Here is a 24,173-nt window from a genome sequence, read left to right as displayed (position 1 = left end):
AAGAGCAAAGAGACCAGCTTCAGGGTCCCAGCAGGGAGTGGTCGAGGGGGCCCTAGAGCATCCACCCTGCTGCAGCCGTGGGACCCCCAGACCTACCACACTCCTCTCCAGCTCTCGTTCCTTCTCCCGCTCTCGCTCCTTCTCCCGCTCCCGTTCCCGTTCCCGCTCCTTCTCTTCACGCGCCTTCTGCTCAGCCTCTCGCCGCACTTTCTCCACCAAGTCTGCCCTTTTCTTGGCCAGCTTGGAGCCATCAAGGGGCACGAAATACAGGTCAGTGCGGGAGCAGGAGTTGAAGCCACGGTCCAGGTGTTTGTTGAATCTGGGGGTGAGACATGAAGCCTGTCAGTGCTGAAGGGGCTGGAGAGAAGGGATGGGGACAGGGATAGGTACTGTGGGAAAGACACTGAGAGAAAGTGAAAAGTATCATGGAAAAGGAAAAAAAGGGAGCAGCTGCACCTCAGGCTTGGGGTGATTTCCTCTTCCCTGCCCCTTATATCACACCCCAGCCTGCAGAGAACCCCCCACAGCTGCCCCTCACCTGGCTGACTGGCTGGCATGGCTTGGCACATCCACCACCTTGGGGGGCGGCGAGGGGCTGCGAGCAGGAGGCACGGGGCTCTCAGGGGGCTCGTACTCCTCTGATGGCTCCTGCTTGATCTGCGCAGCACTGAGGGGGAGTGGGGGCGGCGGGGGGGCCGGGGCAGTCATGCTCCCCGGCAAGGGTGGTGGGGCAGAAGGGGCAGGTGAAGGGGCTTTGTAGCCGCCCGTCACAGGGGAGGAGGCCACCCGGTAGCCAGGAGGGGTGGCTGCCCGGAAAGGGGCAGCTGAGGAAGTGGGGGGTGAGCCTGGCTTGTAGGGGGCTGGGGGCTGGAAGGTGGGGACAGGGGAGGCCGCACGCTTCCCATACGGGGCCACAGCTGAAGGGGGTACCGGAGGTGAGACTGTCTTGTAGGGGGCTGCAGAGGGGGAGGCCATGGTGGCGATTACAGTGGAGAGGGTGGTGGCAGCAGAGGTGACCGGAGGGCCAGCACCATGGGCAGGGGAGGGAGGGGGTGGAGGGGGGAAAGTATAGGTGGCAGGATTCTGTCCCGGGGGGTGAGAGCACATGCTGGGGTAGCTTCCTTGGGAAGAGGTGGCAGAGGAGGATGAGGAAGAAGAAGAGGAGGAGGATGAGGAGGAGGAAGAGGGGGCTGTGGCCGCGGTGGCCGAGGGAGCCTGGCTGTAGGCAGCCTGGCTGTGGGGAGGGTAGAGGCGCAGCCCGTAGGTGGGATGGGAAGGGTGATGGCTGTTAGACTCCAGGCCATGGGGGTAGCCAGGGGGCTGGGGAGGAGCTGCAGCTGCTGGGGAGACACCCCCGCTGCTCCCATGGCTGTGGTGGTGCTGCTGGGGTGGCTGCTGGTGATGGGGGGACTGGCCAGGGAAGGGGGCAGCAGGGTGGGAGCCAGCATTGCCCAAGGGCCGGCTGTAAGGGGGTGGCCCCTGGCTCCAGACGGGCTGTGAGGGCAGGGAGGGCTGGGTGTACTTGGGGGGCTGGCTGGAGACAGAGAGGCCACTAGGTGGGGGAAAGGAGTGCCCGTAGGAAGCGCTGTAACTGGGCAGGGGCTGGCCCGGGGAGGGCTGGGGGTACTGAGCTGAGGAGCTGGAGGGTGGCAGAGGTGGTGGGGCATAGGGGTAGCGAGAGGGGGCCAGGGCTGGTGCCTTGTCCTGCCCCATGCCGTGGGGTGAGGGGAGGTGGCCGCTCAGGCCCTGACCCACCATCCCCGGAGAGCTGGAGGCAGCCACTGTGTTGTTGAGGGGGCGCAGGGCTGGGGGGGGAGGCAGGTTGGCAGAGACGTGAGGGAAGGAAGGGGCTGAAGCTGGGGGGGCAGCTGGAGGGTTGGCTGGGGGCGTCTTTTGAGGGGGGAGCCCCCCTCCTACTGACGCCAGCGAGATTGGAGTGGTGGGTGGTGGATTGTGCTTGGCGCTGAGGGTCTGCTCACGACCCCCTGGTGCTGGGATCCCCCCCACTCCACTGGCAATTTTGGTCCCAACCTGGACCACATTTGTTGAAGGGTAAAGGGGAGTGTGGGAAGAGGAGGAGGAAGAAGAGGAGGAAGAGGATGAGGAGGAAGGGGGAGCAGAAGGGGCAGCAACAGCAGAGGAGGAGGAGGAGGAGGCGGGTGTCTGTGGGGCTTGAGCCTGGAAAATGCGGGAGGCTTGGCCCTCCAGCTGTGAATGGTAACTTCCTGCAGGGGGCCCTTGGGGGTGCACCTCGCCTGGGAGCCCAAAGCTGGGCTCTGGTGGACGGGCCAGGCTGTCGGGAGGGGGAGCTACCGGTGGGCTCTGGGGGAAGAGCGGAGGGTGGTGGTAGGAGTGAGACGGCCCCTGGGACAGCACAGAGGAGGAGTCGGAGTCATTCTCCACACTCCCAGGGCTGTAGACACTGGGAGAGGTGCTCCTGTTATCCTGGTCAATGTCCCGTGGGTCACTGCTCATCTCATCGTTGAAGCTGTGGCCATCAAGGCTGTCAACATCGGATGGGGATGGAGGGCAGGGCAACTCCTGAAGTAGGAAGGAGGAGAAAAGACACATTAGGAAGCCTCCCAGACCACACCTAACACATTTCAAGTTCCCAGAAAACTTGCTTTCCAGCCCTTCCTTGCCAGCCCCAGCACCAGAAAAGCCCACAGTGGAAAGGAGACATCGTCTGGCAAGGAATAAATAACATGTCTTCCTGCCTCCCCTCTAGTGCTCTCACATCCTTCATGAGCATCCCACATTCGGGAAGGAAGTACCTTGTGTAAAGGGGTAGCAAACGAGGGCAGGGAACTGCTACAGAAAAGGTCGAGAGTGAAGAGATATGAGCGGTCCTTGCACCACCACCACCAGTGATGGGCTGCTGGCCAGGGCATGATATCACCAGGTGGCACAGAACAGCACACACCACAGTGGTCCCAGCACAGACCCCAGACCCAGACTCGCTCTTCTTGCCCCTGTAGAGCTCTCCCTGGTCGAGGAGATCAGATCCCCTCCAGACCCCTCTCACTGTCCCACTTCTTACCTCCAGGAGTTACCCCTGTGCTTCCCAATCCCTGCTCCTCCCCACCACTCTCACCTCAGGCAATGTGCACTGGTGATTAAGCAGTCACCCTGGGTAATTAACAAGTGCCACTCTTGAGCCTCAGGGCTTACAAGAGAGGCTAACCTGAAAAAATATCACTGTTGAGCTGAATGGAGTGCCCATGTGGAGAAATTACAAAGTTGTAACCACAGTGGTTTAACTACAGTGATCTCATAATGTGAGCAAATATCCCAGTGTCTGCAGCCTCTAAGGCCAGTTCCCAAAACAGGAATGGAGAAGCACAAGAGCTGAGTCTTCTTCCAACCATCCAACTACCAATCCAGGCTGATGCTGTTGGCTTCCGGGAAAGTCCTGTCACAACTCTGTATGTTCATGAGCAGGTTTTGCACGACTGTCACCTGGAACCCAGCACAACTTAAGCACCTCCATTTCACACTGCGCTAGGGGATCAGAAGAGGCTGACTAACCCAACGAGCAGCTGCGCATGGAGCCAGGCTCTTGCCACTAACCTGGGAAAGGCAGGGCATGTGCCCGGCACCAAGAGCACAGCAGTCCCCTGCAGACAAGGGAAAACAGACAGAGAGCCTCTGTCTCCTCAGTTGTCTCTCCTGGTGGCATTTTTTGTAGCCAGACAGATGCCATTTAGATTGCAAGAGCTGCAGTGCAAAACAAGGTGCTGGGGATCCCAAGCAGTGGGAACCTCAAGCTGGACAGGCGCGAGCAGCACAGGTAGGAAAACAGGAGATTCCTTTGCCCTGGACTTGGGGCATGCCAGCAATCACAGCAGTGAGAACTCACCTCGGTTTTGGTTTTTTTGGGAGCGTTAGTGTCCTCCCCTTCACTCTCTGAGATCTCTTCTGTTCGGCCCTGCTTGTTGCCCTTGGGGGTGCAGGATTCCTCCACTCGGCCCTTCTGCAAGGAAGAGAAGGAGAACAGGGAGATGGGAGGGTCATGGGGCAATTTCCCAATCTGCCACACCTTCACAGAATGCAGCAGGTGAGACACAGCCACCACGGCATGTGTGTTGATAACACTAGCAGAGCAACAAGGAGCCAGGATATGGCAAAAATTAGCACTAAAAGGGGATGCTGGGACCAAGGACCAGTTCTTAGGAGATGGCAGGAAGTGCAAGATGGTGAGGATAAGAGCAGAGGGATCCTGCTCGTTTTAGGGAGCTAACCCAGCATGGGTTCCTTGGTGGATCCCTTCTGGTCTGTGTTCCTGGATCCTCAAATGGATCCTACCTAGCCTGGGCAGTCCTTGGCCACACCACACCTGCGTGCTAGCTTATACCTTTGTCGCTTGTCGGGATTTCTCAGCCTTGCCATCACTGCTGGAGGTGCTGACGCCCCCGGGGGAAGCTCGACCCCGTGACCTGAGTTCCTCTCGGGGCCCTGGAGTCTCTTTCTTCCGTCCACTCCGCATTGACATCTAAGGGAAGGATCACTGTATCAGTCCTGCATGGCATCTCCCTCCACTCCTGCCTCATCCCCAGCCTCCCAAAGCCCCTGAACCCCTGGCACTCCACTGTGCCAAACTCATGCCCACTAGCTTGCTGGGAGTCTCAGTCCCAACCCACAGGTCCAGCCTGGCTCTCACGTCCCACCCCCCTCTCCTATCTCACGTACTGAGTCCTTGTTCTGTCGTGTCTTCATTCTTTTGGGTGCGGGACCCCCATTCTCCTTGGCCCGGTTTGATGAAAACATAAATTTTTGTCACCCTGCACCCCCTTCGGCTGTTCCCAAGGAGACAGAGATGGGCAGTTCTTCTGGAAGGGAGGCTTGCACCAGTCAGACAAAAAGATCCTGATGAATCCTGAAAGGCAGACAAGCACAAGAGAGGAGAGAAAGACTGAGTGGACTGTAGAACATATTTTTGTGGTTTGCTACAGAAATATGACAAAATTATTATTGTTTCCTTATTTAAAGATGCAAGGATGTTTACCAAGAACTCAATAAACTTTTCCATCAGTGGGGAAAAAGATTTGCCCACTGCCATACCTGAGTTCCAGTTTCTGGGAGTGATACACACACAATGAGAGGTATTCCTTTTTAATGACTTCAAACTGAGAGAAGGCAGGTTTAGATTAGATCTGAGGAAGAAACTCTTTACTGTGAGGGTGGTGAGGCACTGGAACAGGTTGCGCTGAGAAGCTGTAGATGCCCCAATCCTGGAACTGTTCAAAGCCAGGCCAGATGGACCTGTGAGCAACCTGGTCCATGGAAGGTGTCCCTGCCCATGGCAAAGGGGTTGGAACTAGGTGATCTTTAAGGTCCCTTTCAACCCAAACCATTCTGTGGTTCTCTGATTCTATGATTCAGGGCCCATCAATAATGCTTTGGAGGTAACACGAAGGAATGGTTATCAAGATTTTCGCTGTCTTCTGAAATAATTTTAGCATTTTCACTTCCTTAGAAAAAATAACAGGAAAGTGCTTTAAAATGTTCCTCATGACAAACTAAGTCCCCCATTGCACTTGTCAGCACAGTAAGTTACCTCGCCATGTGCTGTCATTCGCCAGCCCTGTGTCATGGGCCCCCAGTGGCCTTTGCTGAAGTCTTGCTTAGACTGGTCCATGCCCAAGGTACACTAACAGGTGCAAGAAAATGCATTTGGCTTTGATTTTGCATGATGCAAACAGAACTGTCTCTGTTTAGCCTGGAGTGCCTGCCAAGGTCTCCTTCTCCACACACTGGATGTTTCTCAGTGTAATAGAATCATGCCCAGAGATGCAGAGTACATCACATCCTTACTTTTGCAGCAGTGGGAAGATTTCTGAACCAATTTACAGCTTTGTGCCATGTCCAAAAGCACCATATATATTTAACACCCTGTTATACCACACAGTAGTTCCTACTTTAGAGTATGAAAGCACCATGATCGTGTTAGCCTGGGAACTGGACCGAAATGATTCAGGGATGCTGCTCCTGAAGCAAGTTTCCTTGACTTCATCACGCCTGAGATCTTCTGCACTGCACTGCACTGCACAGATGTAACCAAAAAGACTTTATCCTTCCCCAGCCTGTCATTTGAGCTCCTATTCTCAGACTTTAGAATGGACAATTCACAAGACAAGCGAATGTGTCATGTGGATAAGGCATCAGGAGAAAAGAGCCACATCTACTGGGTTATGGTCTCTGATCTGGAGGCACAGAGAAGTTTTGTGAATAAGAAGACTACAGATTTGGGACTCCCAAAAGCTGTCTTAGACTTGGAAAGTTTAGCTTCCAGCTGAGCAGTGCAGGAGCAATCTGGATGGACTTCCATTTCTCTGAGACAGAGCTGAAACCTCAGGGGTTTTGGAGAGATCAGAACAAAAGCACCAGACAGCAGACCTCCTGTGCAACCCTGCTGCTGGCCTGTGAGGCCCCAGGGTCACTGTCTTCCACCACCCTCATCTCCCTGCCCATGAAAAGGGAATAATGACACCGGCCTGTCTCTCCTGGGGCTCCACATCTTCCCGACCAATGCTTAGAGAAACCCATCCGGAAGGCACTTAGGAAGAGCAGGGGATTGTTTGTTTTAATTTCATTAATATTTTATTTGACCCTCATCACAAAAGCCACAGGGGACTCATCCAGCATTAATTCCCACACACATCAATTCATTAACTTAGACCTCTTCTTTAATAGAAAAATAGCTGATGATGGTTTATAACTGACCTAATGGAGGCAGAGCCTGCTCCCAATCCCTATCAGCTGACTTGTTTTACAGCCTTACATTTCTGCCATGCTTTGCCCTTTGGTTGCTAATTCAGCCAGTTACATTGGTGCTATTCTAGATAATCATTTAGAATTAACATTTCTCACATGAAACAAACACTTTGGTAGGGCAACCCTAATTTAATTCAACTTTGACACACACCATGGTGGCAACCTACAAGTATTAGCTCAGCTCTGAAGGCACAGCAGCAGCAACAGCACGCTGCCAACATGTCACTGCTCTACATTCCACAGGGATGCCACCCACACCTCCCACACCAAAGAACCCAACCTGGTACTGCAGTGCACAGGTCTCACTTCAGCTTTTCAGTAACCCTGTAGTGACAATTAGCAGTTTCCTTCCAGAAAAGTCAGAGAAATAATACGCAGCCAACCACAGACCAAAACTTCCCTTTTTAACAGAGATATACCCACCTGGTACCTATGTCAACTGCTGAATATGCAGTACCAAACAAAGCCAGAAACGAATAGGGGTGTTTCAGGAGACATAATCAACTCCTGACTGAGACATAAGTTTCTGTCACTTAGTGAAACTTTTCTAAAATATGTAAGAGAACTGACACACACATTATTAGGCTCAGTAGAGAAACTGTTACGGCCAGATGAGAGGATCACAACACTGCCTTCTAATTTTAACATCTATGAAATAAAAGCTTGCAATGTGAGCCTTGACAATCAGCAAAGTTACACCTAATGCTTCCTGTCACCGAAGATCCCTGCAAATGTCTCTGAAGGGCTCTTAGGGCTCTGTGGTTTTGCTAAGGAGGTGAGATGTGGCAGGGCTGATGTCAAAGGGTTAACCTTTCCCTGGCCCTGTGAAGCCCTTTACAGGTTTGACTGAGTTATGAGGCATTGCGAATTGCTATTTTCTATTTGCGTTTCACACAACCCAGCTTGGCTTGGCTTACTGCCCAAAGCCCTCCATATTCTCGTGTAAGCCCTGGTGCAGTCTCCTGTGAGCAACACACACTCAACAGGCATCCCCCACGTGGGATTCAAAATGGATCCCGCTCCTCCTCAGCTCCAAGTAATTCTCCTTGCCAAAGCTGGACTGTCCTGCACAGACAGCCAGGAGCTAGCGAGCTCCAGTTTTTCTTCTATTGAGGGACACAGAAAAAACTCTCTCTCCTTCCCAGGCAGTAGTGTGGAGCAATTCTCACAGGTAACTAAACTGAAATCAAGTCCATCTCAAATGAGAAGCACTAAGGTTTTACCTCTCTTAGAAAGTTTGTCCTTGGCTCAGGATAGCATTTGCATGTTAGAGAAAATGGGTTTGAGAAAATAAACTCTCCTAGATGGCAACAGAAGCAGAGGAAATGGGAACTAAGGTCCAGCTAGCCCTCCCTGGGGCCAGTGCCAGGAGAAGGGAGAGCTGAAGGCTCCCAGGACCCACATCACTTAAGAAAAAGGGCTAACACTATCATTACCACAGCAGTGTCTAGCTGACAGACATTTAAGGCCTGATCCAGTCCTCACTGAGATTAGCTGCTGGTACTCAGTTGTCATGTTGCTGAGAACTCAGCTGTGCCGGGCAGGGCACGTCTCCAGGATGAAGGACCACTGCCTCCCAAGATCTTGCTTTATGGTGAACTTGCCACCAGCTGCCACATGAGAGGAGCCCCGAAGAGAAGATACAAGGACTCCCTGAAACAACATCTCAGCCTTGGCCATACTGATCACCATAACTGGTCTACTTTGGCCTCCAGTCGGGAGGTCTGGAGACACACCATCTATAACGCTGCTGCTTCCTTTGAGAAAGCACGCAGGATCACTCTCGAGGAGAAAAGGCAATGCAGAAAGAATCGTGCCTTGCAGAATTTACCACCTAAGGAGTCTTTCTGCTGTGCCTTTTGCAACCGGACATGCCTGTCTCGTATTGGCCTTTTTAGCCACCAGCGCGCTTGTGACAAACATGGGTAGAGACCTTCCCCTAATCTTCGTTCGCAAAGCCTAGCCATGATGATGACTCAGTTGTCAATAGTTACCACAGTCTCTTCCCCTTCTTTTGTATTTCTCATCTCTTAGGGAAAGAACCCCAACCATCTGCTTGGTTTTATTATTTGGTACTCTTGATCTTCTCCGACCGTAACATCCCAGTAATCTCAGGTGGATTCAGACCCGGTCCAAGCAGATGGGGAGATGCACAGGCAGAACATGACTATGGTACATGACACAGGAGCCTGCCCTGAGCTAGTTAGTGGTAATTTGGGGGTGGAGAAGAACAGCAGTGATGGAGCCTCCTCTCTCCACCAAGGCACTGCACAACAGACCATCTACTGGTTGGAGGCACTGAATATGAAGGTGTCAAGGTGCATGGTTGGATCATTCAGTCTCAAAGAAGAAACTAATTAAAAACTCTGCCACCCATCAGGACCCCAAATGCTGCAAGAAAGGGCAATTTGACAGCATCTGTAGCTTTAAACAAAATGGGACAGCACCTGTTCTCTGGTCCCAGGAGTGATTGGCATTACATAGCTTACACAGAGATGGCAAACTTCCCCTGCCCTCTGAAAGGGGACAGACACATCTAACCTGGCCACTGGCAACTGGTGTGTTCCTACACCAACTCCTAAACCACACTCAGGCATCATCTGGGAGAGCACTCGCTGGCACAGGTCAAAGGCTGTACTAGGAACACCAGCCTAATGGACAGATAGTGCTGTGCCTGGCCAAGCTGAGGCCTTATTATTTGGGTACTGTAGATATAGCCATCCTCTACTAGATGCTAGTCCATGGAAAGTAAGTTTGGAGTAAGGAGTCAGTGGTGTGCCTGCTTTAGTCTAAGTAAGGATGTTCTGAAGTGCAAACCTCTTGTTTTCTTCAGTTGGGAACTGTTTAAAGTAATGACTACTGTTTAAACTGTTTAAACAGTGACTACTTTTCAAGTCACTTTTTGAAATGTAGGAACACATCCAATATCCTATGTGAAATCAAAGGCATTTGGTATTAAAAGGCAGGGACTCAGACGGAGACGTGAGAGTTAAACTGCGTCTGCTTCTTTGCCATTCAATAGCTCTGTGTTCCCATACTGGTTTTTCTCTTTCCCCTTCTGCAAAACGATGGGTTAGCACTGGAGAGAGGAACCAGGGTGACAAAACGAACACAGCTGCTTTCTAACACATTGCAGATGCTGAAAAGTGTCCTGAAAATAAGCTGGGATGATAACCAATGATCCCCCTTGACAAGCAAAGATTACTCAGATGGCCCACCAGAACAGTATAGTCAAGGAACATGCACCATGGATGGGAAGTCTGAAGTTGTCATACACACACGTGCACACACACACACACATATCATATATATATATGACTGCCCAGTGAATGATAGTCCCAGACATTTTTAATTCCTGTCTCAATTTCCCTAATTTTATAAAATGAAGGATAGATTTCCAGAAATGTAATCAGGTTTAACAACTGTGCAGTATCTTGAAAACACTAAGTTTTGTCCAAAATACTGCAATCAGACAGCATTTCCCAATGGCTAATTACCTGATTTCATGCTTGAATCCTGGCATTTTACTATAGTGGAGAAAGGGAGGGAAGGAAAGGGCACTGTGTTCAGTGTTGGACAGCAGTGAATGAACAGGTCAGGGTTCAGGTTGCATGTCAGAGTCTTTTGATACGTACTTGAAGCGTGACATTACTGTAAAAGGGAAAATGACTGTGAGCAAAGGGATCAGGATGTCAAAATGGTTAAATACCAAGATGGCACATGTCTGTGGCTAATATTATCTTGGTGTGAATATTCCCATGACTGGCAAATCTTTTTTATTTAATAAATCTTGTTAAGAATAAATATATTTATAAGACACCAAATGAAAGGTAGTTTTGGAACAAAGGCATTTTTCTGTCTCCTACAAAATAACTACAGCATTGGGTGGATGCAGGGGCTGTGAACTCAGGCTGGATGGTGGATTAATCAAGGAATAAGACTGTTAACCTGGGCAAATAATCATACTCCAGTTAAAACTCTCACCTACCAGTGGATAAGTTTGACTACATCCTTCCTGCAATACTAATGTGAAGCTGGAGGATCTCAGGGGACTGAAATACTCAGGAGCCCAGACTGCTTTGAGCAGCTTTCTCCACCTGCTCACCCAGTTCCTGCAGGTCACTCCTGCACCACTGCAGAGAGACACCTCAGGATCACAGCACACACCTCTGGGTCCTCAGCAGCCCACAGGGCTGTGACAGCAGCATCTGACCACCAGCTACCATAGGACATATCCGGGAAGGGCTGAGACCTGCCCTGCTAGGGAGGATTGGCAGTACAGTGTTACTGGGCAAACTTAGACAGAAATGCCTGCAACACAAGTGAAAACTGTGATTACTGCTCAGAGGTCAAAATATAAATCCAATCTAAAACTAGAGAAAGTTGTCAATTTTTGTTATTTTATATAAAGGAATTGATTTCATACTGACAATGTACTGGAATGTCATTGCATTCTTCCGTCTTCAAAATATGGCATAGAATGGGTCACTATGGAATGCGTTAAAGTAAATTTAAACAATAAATGTAAATGTATGCTTTCAGGAACTTCACTCTGTGCCAGAGGACAAATTACACATACTTTAATACACAAGCTGAATGAACTCTCTTGATTTAGATATATGTATGTATATGAGAGCAGATTCATAATCCCATCGTAAGAGATCAGGTTTGAGACCACCTGAGGAAACCGAACATGCACAAGTCCATGGGACCCACTGAGATGCATCCCAGAGTCTTGAGGTAATTGGCTGACATAGTTGCCAAACCACTCCCCATGGTATTTGAAATGTTATGTCAGTCAGGGAAAATCCCCAGTGACTGGAAAAAAGGCAATATTGCACCCATTTCTAAAAAGGGTAATAAGGAGGACCGTGAGAACTAGCAACCAGTCAGCCTCACCTTACTGCCTGGCAAGAACATGGAGCAGATCCTCCCGGGAGACATGTCAAAACATATGGAAGACGGGGAGCTGATTAGAGACAGCAAGCATGACTCCACCAAGGGCAAGTTGTGCCTGACTAATCAAGTGACTTCTAGGATGGAGTGACCACATCAGTGGACAAGTGAAGAGGTACAGATGTCATTTACCTGGACTTTTGCCAGGCCTTTGACACAGTTCGTCACAACATTGGAAATATATGGGTTTGAGAGATAAGGAATTGGATAGATGGCCATGTGCAAAGAGTTGCATCCAACAGTTGAATGCCAAAGTGGAAATCAGTAATGAATGGCATCCCTCAAGGGTCCCTACTGTGACCAATACTATTTAATACCTTCATCAATAATACAGACAGCGGGATCAAGTGCACCCTCTTCAAGTTTGCAGATGACACCAAGCCAAGTGGTTGATACTCCAGAGGGAAGGGATGCCACTCAGAGGGACCCTGACAGGCTTGAGGAGTGGACCAATGTGAAACTCATGAAATTCAACAAGGCCAAGTGCAAGGGCCTGCACATGAGTCAGGGCAATCACCAGGATCAGTTTAGGCTGGGGACTAAAGGGACTGAGAGCAGTCCTGTGGTAAAGATCTTGGGGATACTGATGGACAAAAAATTAGGCGTAAGCTGGCAATGTGTGCTTGTAGCCCAGAAAGCCAATTGTGTCCTGGGCTGCATCAAAAGCAGCATGGCCAGCAGGTTGAGGGAGGTGATTCTGCCCCTTTGTTTGCTCTGGTGAGACCCCACCTGGACTGCTGCATCCAGCTCTGGGGTCCTCAGCACAGGAAAGACCTGTCAGAGCAGGTTCAGAGGAGGCCTCAAAGGTGATCAAAGGGATGGAGCACCTCTCCTATGAAGATAGGCTGAGAGAGCTGTGGTTGTTCAGCCTGGAGAAGAGGAAACTCCAGGAAGACCTTCTTGTATCTTTTAAACTCAGGGTACTGAGGGAGCTGGCAGAAGTGCTCACCAAGCACCTTCCATCATTTATGACCAGTCCTGGTTAACAGGGGACATCCCAGGTGACTACAGGTTAGCCAATGCAATAGCCTTCCACACGAAGGGTCCAAAGAAGGATCTGCGGAACTACCGGCCTGACCTCAGCGCCAGAAAAGGTTATGGAACAGATTATCTTGAGCAAAATCACAGCACGTACAGGGCAAGCAGGGGATCAGGCCCAGCCAGCAAGGGTTTAGGAAAGGCAGGTTCTGCTTGACCAACCTGATCTCCTTCTATGACCAGGTGACCTGCCTAGTGGATGAGGGAAACACTGTGGATGGTGTCTACCTGGTCTTCAGTAAAGCCTTTGATACTGTCTCCCACAGCATTCTGGAGGAGCTGGCAGCCCACGGCTTGGACAGGTGCACTGTTCACCGGGTAAAAATCTTTCAGGATGGCCAGGCTCAGAGGGTGGTGGTGAATGGAGTTGCATCCAGCTGGCAGCCAGCCACTAGTGGGGTTCCCCAGGGCTCAGTGTTTGGGCCAGGCCTATTTTATATCTTTACTGATGATCCGAACAAAGGCATCGAGGGTACCCTCGGTCAGTTTGCAGACACCAAAATGGGTGGGAGTGCTGATCTGCTGAAGGGTAGGAAGAGTCTGCAGATGGACCTGGACAGGCTGGATCAATGGGCTGAATCCAACTGTATGAGGTTCAACAAGGCCAAGTGCCAGGTCCTGCAACTGGGTCACAACATGAAGCACTACAGGCTTTGGGAAGAGTGGCTGGAAAGCTGCCCAGCTGAAAAGGACCTGGGGGTGCTGGTCAACAGTATCTGAACATGAGCCAACAGTGTGCCCAGGTGGCCAAGAAGGCCAGTGGCATCATGGCCTGTATCAAAAATAGTGTGACCAGCAGGACCAGGGCAGTGACCATTCCCCAGTACTTGGCTCTGGTGAGGCCACACCTTGAGTCCTGTTTTCCATTTTGTGCCCCTCACTACACAAAAGACATTGAGGTGCTGGTGCATGTCCAGAGAAGGACAATGAAGCTAGTGAAGAGTCTGTAGCACAAGTCTTATGAGAAGCAGCTGAGGGAGCTGGGGTTGTAGCCTGGAGAAGAGGAGGCTCAGGAGTGACCTTATCACTCTCTACAACTACCTGAAAGGAGGTTGTAGCCAGGTGGGAGTTGGTCTCTTCTCCCAATCAACTAGCAATAGGTCTTCAAGCTGCCCCAGAGGAGGTTCAGGTTGGAGATTAGGAAAAAATTCTACACTGAAAGGGTGGTTAAGCATTGGAAAGGGCTCCCCCAGGCAAGAGGTGGAATCACCATCCCTGGAAGTGTTCAAGAAATAAGTGGATATGGCACTCATTGCCATGGTCTATTTGATGTGGTGGTGCTTGATCAAAGGTTGTACTCGATGATCTTTGTAGGTCTTTCCCAACCTTAATGATTCTAAGATTTTGCAATTCTAAGTATATAAAGGGGACTTAAAAAAAGATGGAGAGACAGTTTTTACTAGGGCCTGCAGTGACAGGACAAGGGGCAATGGTTTGAAAGAGGGCAGATGTAATCAGGACATAAGGAAGAAATTTTTTATGATGAGAGTGGTGAGGCACTGGAACAGGTTGTGCTGAGAAGCTGTGGATGCCACAACCCTGGAAGTGTCCAAGGCCAGGCTGCATGGGGCTTGGAGCAGCCTGGTCTAGTGAAAGGTGTCCCTGCCCATGGTAGGGTGGTTGGAACGAGATGATCTTTAAGTCCCTTCCAACCCACACCAGTCTATGATTCTGTACTTAAAATAACACCTCCCAAGCAGAAAAGAGACTCATCCTGAGCCAACAGCTTCAGTCCTTTTCTTATATGTACTTGTTGACAAATTCACTTGTCATGCTACCTAGGTGCTCCTTCTCTGCATTTTAATACAATTTAAAATGCTCAAACTTCAAGAAACGGTGCCAAATAAGAGTACTAAAAATAAACGTGCAGAGTGCTGGCAGTCTTAGGATATAAAACCAGTTTATATTTCATTAAGCCTATATTAATATTTTGTTTTCTTAATTCTGCACAACCACGAGGAGCGAGAATGTTACTTTGAGTAAGAAATCTCTAATTCTGGAACTTCCATTCAAATAAAAATGTATCTCAGAAAAAAATATTTCTGATGAGCAGAGTGAAATAAAAACAGAGCTAAAGCAAGGTAATAAATAATAAAAACATTCATGCATTTAACAATAGCTTAATTTACACCATGGAATAGCTTAATTTACACCACGGAAGACAATATTAATTTTTGCAGAAGCAACTGAAAATAAAGTTTGATTCACTAAATGAAGGTTAGATGTACTACAGAAGGTTACATTAATCGTAAAACAATTCCTGAGGGCACAGTAAAATGACTGTTAAGTATGTAACAGATTTACTTAAAAATCCCAGAAGAATCATTCTGTCTCCCCAGAGGAGGGCCTCCAGATCTCCTGGAGATATAGGCTGGCAGAGCCCAGTGGAGGATCACAAAAAAAAAAAAAAACACACCGGGCTCTTCCCTCCGCAAGTGGGATGGAGGCCTATGGATGTGTGATGCAGAGGAAGGATACATCACACTCCCCACACTCACTATTTTAAGAAGTAGAGCATCTTCTATATTTGCAACACCTGAGCACACCTTACCTGTGGAGCTGTTAGGGGTGAAGGGTCTACTGTAATACTTCACACCCCTCTTTTGATAGATGTCCCTTTGCTAAGAATGCAAAGTGAATTACTCAAAGACATCACAGGCTAGTTGTAGAGAGACTCAAAGGAGGATGTCGTCTGGAAAGGACACCAGCAGGTCTCTGCTCCAAACTCCTGCTCACAACTGGGCTGACCCCAAATTTAGATGACTCAGGGACTTGTCCAGGCAAGTTCTGAACATCTTGAAGAGTGAAGCTTTCCCAGTTGACCTGGAGCACCCATTCCAGTGCGGAAACACCCATTATCAGTTGTAATTTCCTTGCTGCTATTCGTGACCACGACTCCACATCCCATAGCTTCTCACTGTCAGTGCATGGAAGTTATCCACCAGTCAATCCACCATGGTTCCAGACTTCTGCTGCAAGTCTTTGCTGTGGAAGACTGCTGGAAACTTTGCAGCTGCAGGACACATGTAAGAACATGGAAAACTAGAAGTTGAATCCAAATTCAGGGTGGACACACCAACAGCCCCTCCCTTCCCTAACAGACCAGTGAATAGCAAGAATGGTCACCCCTTCCTGCTAAGACCTGTATCATTCTGAAGCTGCACAAGGAGGCCTGGGCAAGCTGCCAACTCTGCTCAGAGCCCTCAATCCCAGGCAAAACTTGTTGGTGTAGATAAGAACCAAAGAGAAGCTCTGCAGATGGAAGGATCAAACTCTGCAAATGGATTTGAATGAAGTGCTGAAGAATCAGGCTGGGTGGAAGAACACCTGCTGTATCCTCACAATGATCAATGTCCAGCCTCCCAAGGGCATTGAGACACTGTCTGTATCACAAATGATCACCATTTAAGAGAGAACTTAAGAGAATAAAATATAAAGAAGCAAAATCAGGATGGATATAGAAAAAGAGCAAAGGGAAGCCAATGTGGCTGATGAAAGTAAATCAATGAGGGTAAGAACTAACTGAGCAGAACTGTGACTTTCCCATATCTTCAGTGCAGTTCTGCTCCTGCAGAAACTAGAAAGGGCAGTGACTGTCCAGAGAAAAGGTTATTAAAGTCAGGATGTGACCGGGGACTGTAAAACCATATATGAGAAGGTTGGATCAGAAATAATTTTTCAATGTTTTTTCCAGTACGAAAACTGATGACCACCAAATAACAGTACAAAGAAACAAGTTCAAAACCAACTAAAAAGAGAGAGTAGTTCTTAGATATGTGGCTGCAGAATTTCCCATCAAAGGACACTATTGGTGCTAGAAGTTTGTATGGATTTGATGGGTAACTGGAGAGTTTCATTCAAGAGAAAATAACTGACGCTTTCTGGATAGATAGAAACCACATCTGTCTATGGCAGGTCCTCCATGGAAAATGGCTGGCAGCTGTAGGAGTATCAGAGGAAAATGGCACATAAGCTTGCCTTAACTTACCTTCTTTCCCAGAGATTTGGTAGTGACTACTGCTGCAGCAGTAGTGGACAAGATGGACCTAGTAGGGTCACTGGTATGTTTTTAACAAGTTCAATTGTACAAAGTGTTGAGTGATACACTGAAGAGAAGAGACGAGCATATATGCCATAAGAGCTCCTTCTCATCCGTAGGGACTTCTCAGAAGGCATTTACTAATCACAGGATAGCTGTGGGTACCATTGTTACTTGAAGGGCTCCAGGCAAGGCATTATCAAGAAATGAGAAAATGCCACTGGGCACTGCACTTGGAACAAAACCTCTTGCAACAGCACAGGCTTGAAGGAGGCCAGTGACATCCTGGATTGTACCAGTAATAGTGTGGCCAGCAGGACCAGAGCTGTGATCCTGTACTGGACACTGGTGAGGCTGCACCTCAAAGCCTGTGTACAGTTTTGGGCCCCTCACTACAAGACAGACATTAAGGTCCTGGAGCAAGTCCAGAGAAGGAAAACTGAGATGGGGCAGGGTCTGCTGCACAAGTCTTATGAAGAGCATCTGAGGGAGCTGAGGCTGTTCAGCTGGAGAAGAGGAGGCTCGGGGTGACCTTATCACTCTCTACAACTACCTGAAAGGAGGTTGTAGCACGATGGGGGTCGGCCTCTTCTCCAAAATAACAAGCAATAGGACAAGATGAAATGGCCCCAAGTTGCACCAAGGGAGGTTTAGATTGAATATCAGAAAAATTTCTTCACTGAAAGGGTTGTTAAGCATTGGGACAGGCTGCCCCAAGAAGTGGTGAAGTCACCATCCCTGGTGGCACTTAGGGATGTGGTTTAGTAGTGGACTTGCCAGTATTAGGTTCATGGTTGGACTCAATGATCTTGGAGGTCTTCTCCAACCTAAATGATTCTATGACCTTGGAGCCACTGATCCAAGGGACACACTTTAGATTCTCTCTTTCTAGGGACTCATGACTGACAGCAAAGACAACATGAGAATCACGTGTGCCAAGGGCAAGTGTCTGGACAGGATGGACAGACAGATCCAGAATGAAAGGAGTGAACTAGGGACAGGGAGATGGGCAGAGGAACAATTGTACAGCAGACCTGAGACACTGATACACTCTGAGTCACTCCTGAGCTTGGGATCCCACAGCTTTTCCTTGGTCTACAGAACTGGCCACTGTCCTCACCTCTGGGGCTGAAGGGAGGAAAACCCAGTGGTATGTCCAGGAAGATTTATGTTGGAAGAGACTGCTGGAATCCCTCAAATGCCTTGTTCACAGTAAACCGCAAAGCCAGATGAGGTTGTCACGAACACCTCAAAGAGCATCTCTAGCCTCCCTGGGAACCTGTGCCAGTGCTGAATCATCTTAGGAGGAAGGAGAGCTTTTGTCTTACGTACTTCACCAAGTTCATGGTGATTTTGGTCCTTGTGATTTTACAAAATCAGAAAATAGATGTTTATGGCTAAATCAAGGTCTTCCTGATCATGATACAACGAAGGACTAAAAGTCACAAGTACTCAAAATTCTCCCCAATCCCAAGAGAATTCAAAGCAGGCAATCTATGCCAAAGTGCTACCACCTACAGATACACAATGAGCCCTACCAACCACAAGCACAGGCCTCTGCCTCTCAAGTGGGCACCCACTCAAGAGCTCAGAGACTGAGCCCAAACTAGGCTCAGACTGGATTGCCAGGAGAAAAGGCACAGCGGCAAGCGAAATCACTGCCCAAAATATTTTTCTTGCCTTGGGTAATCTCTGTAAAGCAACATGTGACAACCTGTGGGATAAAGCTTCGCGCACCACTATGGCACAAGCATGACCTGTCCCAGCAAAAAGATGTCACGCATGGACCCACTGTCACAAAGCAAGTCCCCCAAAGCCCACCAGTGAGAGGAAACGGTGGCCTAACACAGAATGTCACTGGTAGCTGGTGAAGGCACCATCCAAACAAAGTTTTCAGGAACACAGGTAAAGTTTTCAGGCGGTGCTGAGGCAGGTGAGTTGGTAAATGATGAAATGGAATTTCTAGCACAGATGAGTTGGTGCTACTGCTGCAACGGGGTCGTACAGAAAGGCCAGCCTTTTAATTACCCAAGATTTTTACATCAAGAACAGAAGAATGTAGAATGCTTTCAAGGCTGAAGATCCAAGGATACACAGAAGCTTGGAAAAGGCCTTGTAATTAGTGGCTGGAACACTAGTTCCCAGCTGAAGACTTCTAAGAGGGCTTTTCTTGAATGAATGAAACCAACCAGTGCACAGAGAGTAATACTCTTCAGGAAAAGAAAAAGAGACATGATTTTTACCTGACTATACACAGGACTGGTGGGGCCATTATCGGGGTAGTGTGTGCCGTTTTTACCTGTGTACTCCAGAAGGATGCTGACAAATTGGGAAGCTTGATAACTCCTCCCCCTTACAGACTTAAGCTCAATATATTTAGCTTATCAGAGTAAAGGTTAAAAGGTGACTTGGGGATGGCCCATGAGCACCATAAAGGGAGGAGATTTCTGACAGCTCTTTAACCTACAAAACAAAGACTCCCAGATGCAATGGGAGTTGAAGCTAGGCAAATTCCACAGAGAATAGCACAAATTTGAAAAGTGGGAGAAATCAATCACTTGAAACACTGGCATAGCAATCTAGCATATCACTGAAAATCTTTAAGAGTTTTTTTTTTATAATTATTTTCTGCAAAGACCAGCAGGTGACATTCCCTGCTGTGAGCTGGGCAGGGTAGAGGACCAGACAGTTGATCAGAACAGGTTTTTCAATACTAAATTCATTAGCAGTCATAGAGAGGTTGGCCAAGTGGTGATGGGATCTAGCTCTGGGTGAAAATGTAAAACAGTGGTCTAGAAATGTACGAGGAAAGCCTGATGGATAATTATGACTGGATAAACCATTTTTCATAGAGGGTGGACCCTCTTTGTGTGCCTGGCAAACTCTGAATAATTCTGAGGTAAATCACCTCATCTGTGGCACTGCCTGAAAGAAAAAACCAGCAGTATATCCACAATATTATGCTACAGACACACTTTATATCCAATACACTATGCTATATATATCAATATAAATTTAATATACTATATAACATTATATTTTATATAAGATGTATTATATTACACAAACTATTATATATATTGTGATATATACACACACACATAAAAATATATATACACACATAGTAAATCCAATCCACTGTCCAAAGAGATGAAGGTTGCTCAAATGCAGCCTTCACTTAAGTGATCTATAGCACAGAGAGACCTTGTGGAAGAAAGAGGGTATCATCAAGTGCATTGTAAGGCAGAGAAGTAAAAGACTAAAATTTTCCAGCTAAACTGATCTATGATGAAGAATGTCACCAGGGCAAGAGACATGAAGTAAGATTGAAAGCAACCAGCTACCCTCCTTCAGCAAAGCCCAGACAGACAATCATTGGCTGAAATTGTTTGGAGAAGATATTGCGGTTAGCCTTTGGTTTGTAGGTGAAAATACTGCCACAACAATCAATCAAACACTGATATTTTTACAGAAGGAGACAACAACAAATCAGTGTTTGCTGTGACAACACACACAAAAAACAGACTTTCAGAGACTTCTGCGGGAGGATTATCAGAACTGGAAGCAAGACAATGCTCCGAAGGGATCGCTTCCTCACAAAGTTGACTTCTGCTAAACTTATATGCCAAATCCTTACCCCCAAAGGCTCAAAGTCCAAATCAGCCAACCACACTAAGGTAGAGAGGTAAAGCTCAAACCACCCGAGTTGGAAAAATCCCCTTCTGTCTCATCATTCTACATACACATCTCACTGAAAATGGGGTGTGGTCCCATGGTTGCCCAACACACGACTGGAAGGACAGAAAGATTCTCCATTGTTCATCTCAGCATGACACAGAGAGCACTGCGACATGTACCTGGCCAATTGGCAACACGTGCCTTGGGCACTGCTGCAGCTTCAGTAAGTCAGGTAAGGCACTGAGATGGAGCATCTCGTGTTCATGTTAAACCATCTCCTGTGACCAGACTGGAGCAGAGATCACACAAATTAATTCTGCAGAGAATATACATCCTAAGTGTACCTCGCTTGGTTAAGAGCATGACTTTTTCAGAGATCCCTCCACTTTTGAACACACTTGGAACTTCTGTTGCCTTCTCATTTGGCCTTTAAAAAATCTGTAAAGCACTGCTACTCTGTACTTCCCTAGACACAGTCTTCAAGATGTACAGATGGAAGAGATGAAGTGATAAACGCAGGAAATATACTTCATACTTCCATAGTATCTCCTCCTAATGGAGGAAGAATGAGACCAGAAAATCCAATGAAAAAAGTAATTTATTTGTCCAAAAGAGAATGGGACAAAGAAAAAAACCAAAGAAGGGATAATACAGCCTGACAGAGGACAAAACCAGGTTCTCAGAAGAAAAGGGAAGAATAATATAAGATATGTAAGCATACAGGTAGATATTTAAGGAGGGGCACAGCCAAATACATGCTCAGATCAATTCCAGAGATTGCATTTGCAAATGTATTACACCTCAGATCTGGTAAATAAATAAACTTTCCCTACACAGCCCTGTATTCCACACGGACTGCTCCTCTCAACTCCCTCTCCACCCTCCAGAAATACACTGATGAACATGAGGAAGCTCCAGGTCAAATCAGGAAGGTGTACAAGGAGTAACAGGGGCTGAACTCCGGGAAGAGAAAAGCCTGCCTGATGCATTTCACCCACCAATAAAACCAGAATGTAATATTTCAGTCAGAAGGGACCTACAATGGTCATCTAGTCCAGCTGGACTAGATGCTCCTCCTCCTATTGAAGAACAACGCAGATCATGTTGCTTTTAGTACAGCGATCCCACCATGCTGTAGAATCATAGTTCCTTGCACGACCATTATTATTTTGGAATACAAGTATGCCCATAAGAAACCTCATTTTAATTCCTTGTGCAGGCAAACCTAAAGATGAGAATGCAAGAACCTTTCAGAGACATCCAAAGGGTACAAAACCTAGGGGAGGAGGTAAATGCATATGAAGAGAGGTAAAGGCAGGTCACTGTAGCAGGTTAAACCTGTTAATCTTCTTTATTAGGATTCACTGCACATTTAATTTTCAAATGTTTGGAGGGTTTTTATAATTTCCAGCAAGAACCATGGTACTGTAAGTTCACTCATTGGCCACACTTGAGAAGCTCCATCACGAATCACAACTGGAAAAGTCTGGATTGAAAGACCAGGTCATCCCCAATAAGATGGGAAAATACACAAACGATTGGTTGTGCAATCACCAGTAACAAACACAATAAAAAGAAAACAAAATAAAACAACTTGGCAAAGAAACAGGGGAAAAAAAGGATGAAAATCATTTCAATGAACAATCTGACCATTCACATTTACAAGCATCCCATCCATGGGTAATGACCGTGGAGCTCCAGCCCCTCGGGAATGCGTGTGTAGCACAGCAGTGATGCACAACACCCTCTGGCTTAGAAGAAAGGCGAGTCCAGCTTTCAACTCAGACAAGTGTGGAATTCGGCTGACACTAACACATTGATTCTGGTGGTAAGTCAGGGCTGAACTCCACAGCTTTAGGCATCACACACCTGAAGGATGTGTAACCATGCTCCATGCACTAAGGTGGACAGTAAACGAAGGGCATTTCCAACTCCTCCTCCTCCACCCTCCTGCTACACATCTTAGGATAATGGCCCACTACTTTCTCCTCACTTTTTCAATGCTGGGAAGCCTAGCGGTTCCCATGCGATCCACCCAATACAACCAGAGATAATGACAATGGATTTGAGTGCCCAGCTCGGTAAGGACATGCTGCTCCTCAAGAACCACAGCCCTGCAAAACAGACCCTGCAGACAAAAGCCATACAAATTCTTACAGTAGCCATCCTGGCAACTGAGTAACCGGCTGCAGAACTCAAGGCAGCCACGGCACTGAAGCAAACGCAAGGAAAGACACTGCCCGTCTGGAAAGCAACTTGGGGAACGTACAATAGCTATCAAGGCAGAACTCCACGGAGAGCGAAGGCAGCGCGTAAAGTAAATGCCACGGTGACCAAATGGCTGCCACTTCAACAGCACAGCGGCTACTCGGCAAAATACAACCGGCAATTCTCTGGGCAACAGGGGCCAGGGCGGCCACAGGCCAGCAGGAGCCGGCCGGGCAGAACCGCCACCGGCTCCATGGCACGGCCAGAAGGGCAGTGTGGGAAACTCAGATGCTACTTCTCCAAAAATCCTCAACAGCAAACGGACAACCAGCCCGACACACCGAGAAATCTCGGCCGGTTCAGCGGGAGCGCAGCCGCCACCCCGGTGCCACCCGGCCGTGCGGGGTCTCGCCAGCCCCCCGGTCCCGAAGCAGCATCCTGGCGTGTCAGAGGAGGGGGCGAATCCCACCCGCGCCCACTGCGCACACGGCAGGGGAGCCAACACTCTTGTCGGTGCCCCGATGGAAACGTTATTCCCAGACGCTCCTGCCCTGCTCCCCGGCCGCACCTGGGGAAGCGGGGACAATGCGAGGCCCCTCGGAAGGCAGGGAGGGCGGGAACCGGTCCACCTCCAGCGTTGTGCCGCCTTCCTCCCCGCAGGGCGCCGGGCCGCAAACTCGCAACTCCCGCCCGCCGGCTGCCCCCCCGGCCCCCCGTTCCCCCTGCCCCCGCCGAACTTCCCGCCGCAGGGAAGGGGGGCTCCGGGGCGCTGACGTCACGCTGGGCTGGGCGCGCGGCGGGGGGTGTCCCCGCCCCGGGACCCCCGCGGCGGACCCGGAGCCCCCGCCCGACCCCCGCCCGCCAGGTCCGGAGGGAAGCCGCTCCGCCGCCGTCCAGGGGAGGCGAGCCCCGGGCGGGCAGCGCCCCCCGGTGATTTCGGAGCGCCCCCAGCCGTGGCCGGGACCCCCGCCCCGCCGAGCCCCTCGTGCCCCGCGGCGGTGTCCCGGCTCCCTCCCGGCCCCTTGCCGCATCCACGCCGGGGCAGGGACCAACGGAGACGCTTCCCCAGCCCCGTGGGGGTTAATGGCACTCTAGGTGTCCCCCCCACCCCAACTTTGATGTTCTTCCCCCCCCGCCGCCTCGCTCCCCATCCCGACAGACGGACCGGAGGGATGAAATCCACCCGCGAAAGAATGCAGCGAGTGGGCGACAATGACAAGCGGGGCGGGAGCGGCTGGGAGCGGGCGAGGGACTCACCGGCGGCTCCTGAGGGGAGGTCGAATGAAGGGAGGAATGGAGGCGGCGAGGAGCGGGGGGCAGGGATTTAAACGCTGCCCCCCCCCCTTTTTTTTTTTCCCCTTTCCTCCCTCCTCCTTTTACGCGCTCCCTCGTTTCCTCTCGCGTCTCCGGAATAACCGGTCGGTGGCGGGGGCAGCGGCTCCGGGAGGTGGGGGGTGCGGCGGGGAGCGGGACCCCCCCC

At 49.3% G+C, this 24,173-nt stretch overlaps 1 protein-coding gene across 4 annotated transcripts in view; it reads right to left on the bottom strand.

Annotated features, from left to right (window-relative positions):
- The window catches only part of ATN1 (atrophin 1), a 28,760-nt gene that overhangs the window by 4,276 nt on the left and 311 nt on the right, over window positions 1–24,173 (bottom strand). Inside the window, exons 1-6 of one of the 4 annotated variants that reach the window (XM_017814778.1) lie at window positions 23,951–24,167; window positions 4,690–4,876; window positions 4,355–4,492; window positions 3,860–3,973; window positions 539–2,541; window positions 97–319 (exon numbers count right to left, since the gene is read on the bottom strand). In XM_017814778.1, coding sequence (XP_017670267.1) covers window positions 97–319; window positions 539–2,541; window positions 3,860–3,973; window positions 4,355–4,492; window positions 4,690–4,767 — 2,556 coding nt within the window. In that variant the 5' untranslated portion in view covers window positions 4,768–4,876; window positions 23,951–24,167. Of the gene's footprint in view, window positions 1–96; window positions 320–538; window positions 2,542–3,859; window positions 3,974–4,354; window positions 4,493–4,689; window positions 4,877–5,557; window positions 6,099–23,261; window positions 23,301–23,950; window positions 24,168–24,173 lie in introns of those variants that run through there. The other 3 variants (XM_017814781.1, XM_017814779.1, XM_017814780.1) reach the window with 3 other exon arrangements.

The sequence above is a fragment of the Lepidothrix coronata genome, unplaced genomic scaffold (genome assembly GCF_001604755.1).
Source record: "Lepidothrix coronata isolate B3197 unplaced genomic scaffold, Lepidothrix_coronata-1.0 Scaffold46, whole genome shotgun sequence".
NCBI lineage: Eukaryota > Metazoa > Chordata > Aves > Passeriformes > Pipridae > Lepidothrix > Lepidothrix coronata.
The sequence above is the reverse complement of the archived record's forward strand: the minus strand, read 5'-3'. Positions and strand labels throughout refer to the sequence as shown.